The 1,354-nt window shown below is 34.5% G+C and overlaps 1 protein-coding gene across 1 annotated transcript in view; it reads right to left on the bottom strand.

Annotated features, from left to right (window-relative positions):
• Hadha (hydroxyacyl-CoA dehydrogenase trifunctional multienzyme complex subunit alpha) overlaps positions 1-1,354 on the bottom strand; it is a 48,888-nt gene that overhangs the window by 37,807 nt on the left and 9,727 nt on the right. The window contains exons 2-3 of the mRNA XM_004627437.2: positions 971-1,012; positions 812-882 (exon numbers count right to left, since the gene is read on the bottom strand). Coding sequence (XP_004627494.1) covers positions 812-882; positions 971-1,012 — 113 coding nt within the window. The remainder of the gene's footprint in view (positions 1-811; positions 883-970; positions 1,013-1,354) is intronic.

Below are 1,354 nucleotides of genomic sequence, written 5' to 3'. Positions count from 1 at the left end.
TAGTGATCTAGAACCACTCTTACTGTTTTTTTTTTTCCTTTTCTCCGAATGCCTTCAGGGCAGGTTTGCCTGGCTGGAGTTGTGGGGATCGAACTATAGCAACATGAGGTTGACAGCTTTACTGTTTTTAACTTGTTAGAATAATCAATTGTTTCATTCTAGGTCCTCCTATTTCATGTAGGCTTCTAGTGAGACTTTTAAAGTAAGAAATCTTTACCTTAGTTTGAGATGGATGAAAGCAGAGGCTTGTGCAATAAAACTCTTCCTATGAAAAACTGGAGTAATGTTCCATGCTTTGCTAAAGTTACCAAAAGGAAAATTCTACTTTGAGCAGAACTTTGATTTTCAATTTATGAACTGCATGAATTCATTTAGATCCCTCAGAAAGCTTAAAAGCCAAATGTCCACATGTAATCCAGTGGACTTGCTATCAGTAGTGATTTAGGCTTCTAGGTAATGAAGAATGTAGATTTTATAACCTCATATTTAAGAGGGGCAGGCAGGTTTTGATTTTTATAGAGAAACTGTATTTCTATTCTTATCTAATAAGTTACTTACCATTCTACACTGTAAAAGAATGCTAGTCTTATTAAGCCTTGATCTGACACCTATAGTAAAAGGATTACACAATGACCTCTGGTTCATAAAACTGCCCTCACTGGGCAATGCGGCAAATTTAAGCAATTTAACTAATGACATCATAAATTCCTGTGTTAATGTTACTGTTAAATTGATGTATTTCTTTTCCCTTCAGAAATAGATTAATAAATGCAGTTAGTAGAAATAAACAGCAGAAAGTTAAATTAGATACCTTTGAATTGGGTGAGTTAAATCGAACAACTGCCACATCCCCTTTGATTCCATAGTTGAGATGGGTTCTGGCTAAAAAGAGAAGGGCATTTTACTCAGAAAAATGTTCATTACAGAACACAAAAACCATATAAGTATGTCAACACGATATTAAACTTACTCAGCAAAGCAGAAGACCCTGTAAAGTTGCGGCAAATATAACCTGCAAGGAAAAGATAAAATTATTTTGCAAACCAGAATTTCTAGAGCACTTATTAGATATATATCAAAGCTGGAATTAACAGCAACAACCCCCAAATGAGAACAATGTATGCTAGGCCTTTACTATGACTGCTACTGCTATCTTTCCCACTTCAATGATCAGATCATGTGATTACTCAAGATACTAAAAAAGTAGGAAGAATGTCCACATGTAATCCAGTGGACTTGCTATCAGTAATGATTTAGGCTTCTAGGTAATAAAGAATGTAGATTTTATAACCTCATATTTAAGAGGGGCAGGCAGGTTTTGATTTTTATAAAGAAACTGTATTTCTATTCTTAT

The sequence above is a fragment of the Octodon degus genome, unplaced genomic scaffold (assembly GCF_000260255.1).
Source record: "Octodon degus isolate 3935 unplaced genomic scaffold, OctDeg1.0 scaffold00019, whole genome shotgun sequence".
Classification (NCBI taxonomy): domain Eukaryota; kingdom Metazoa; phylum Chordata; class Mammalia; order Rodentia; family Octodontidae; genus Octodon; species Octodon degus.
The sequence above is the reverse complement of the archived record's forward strand: the minus strand, read 5'-3'. Positions and strand labels throughout refer to the sequence as shown.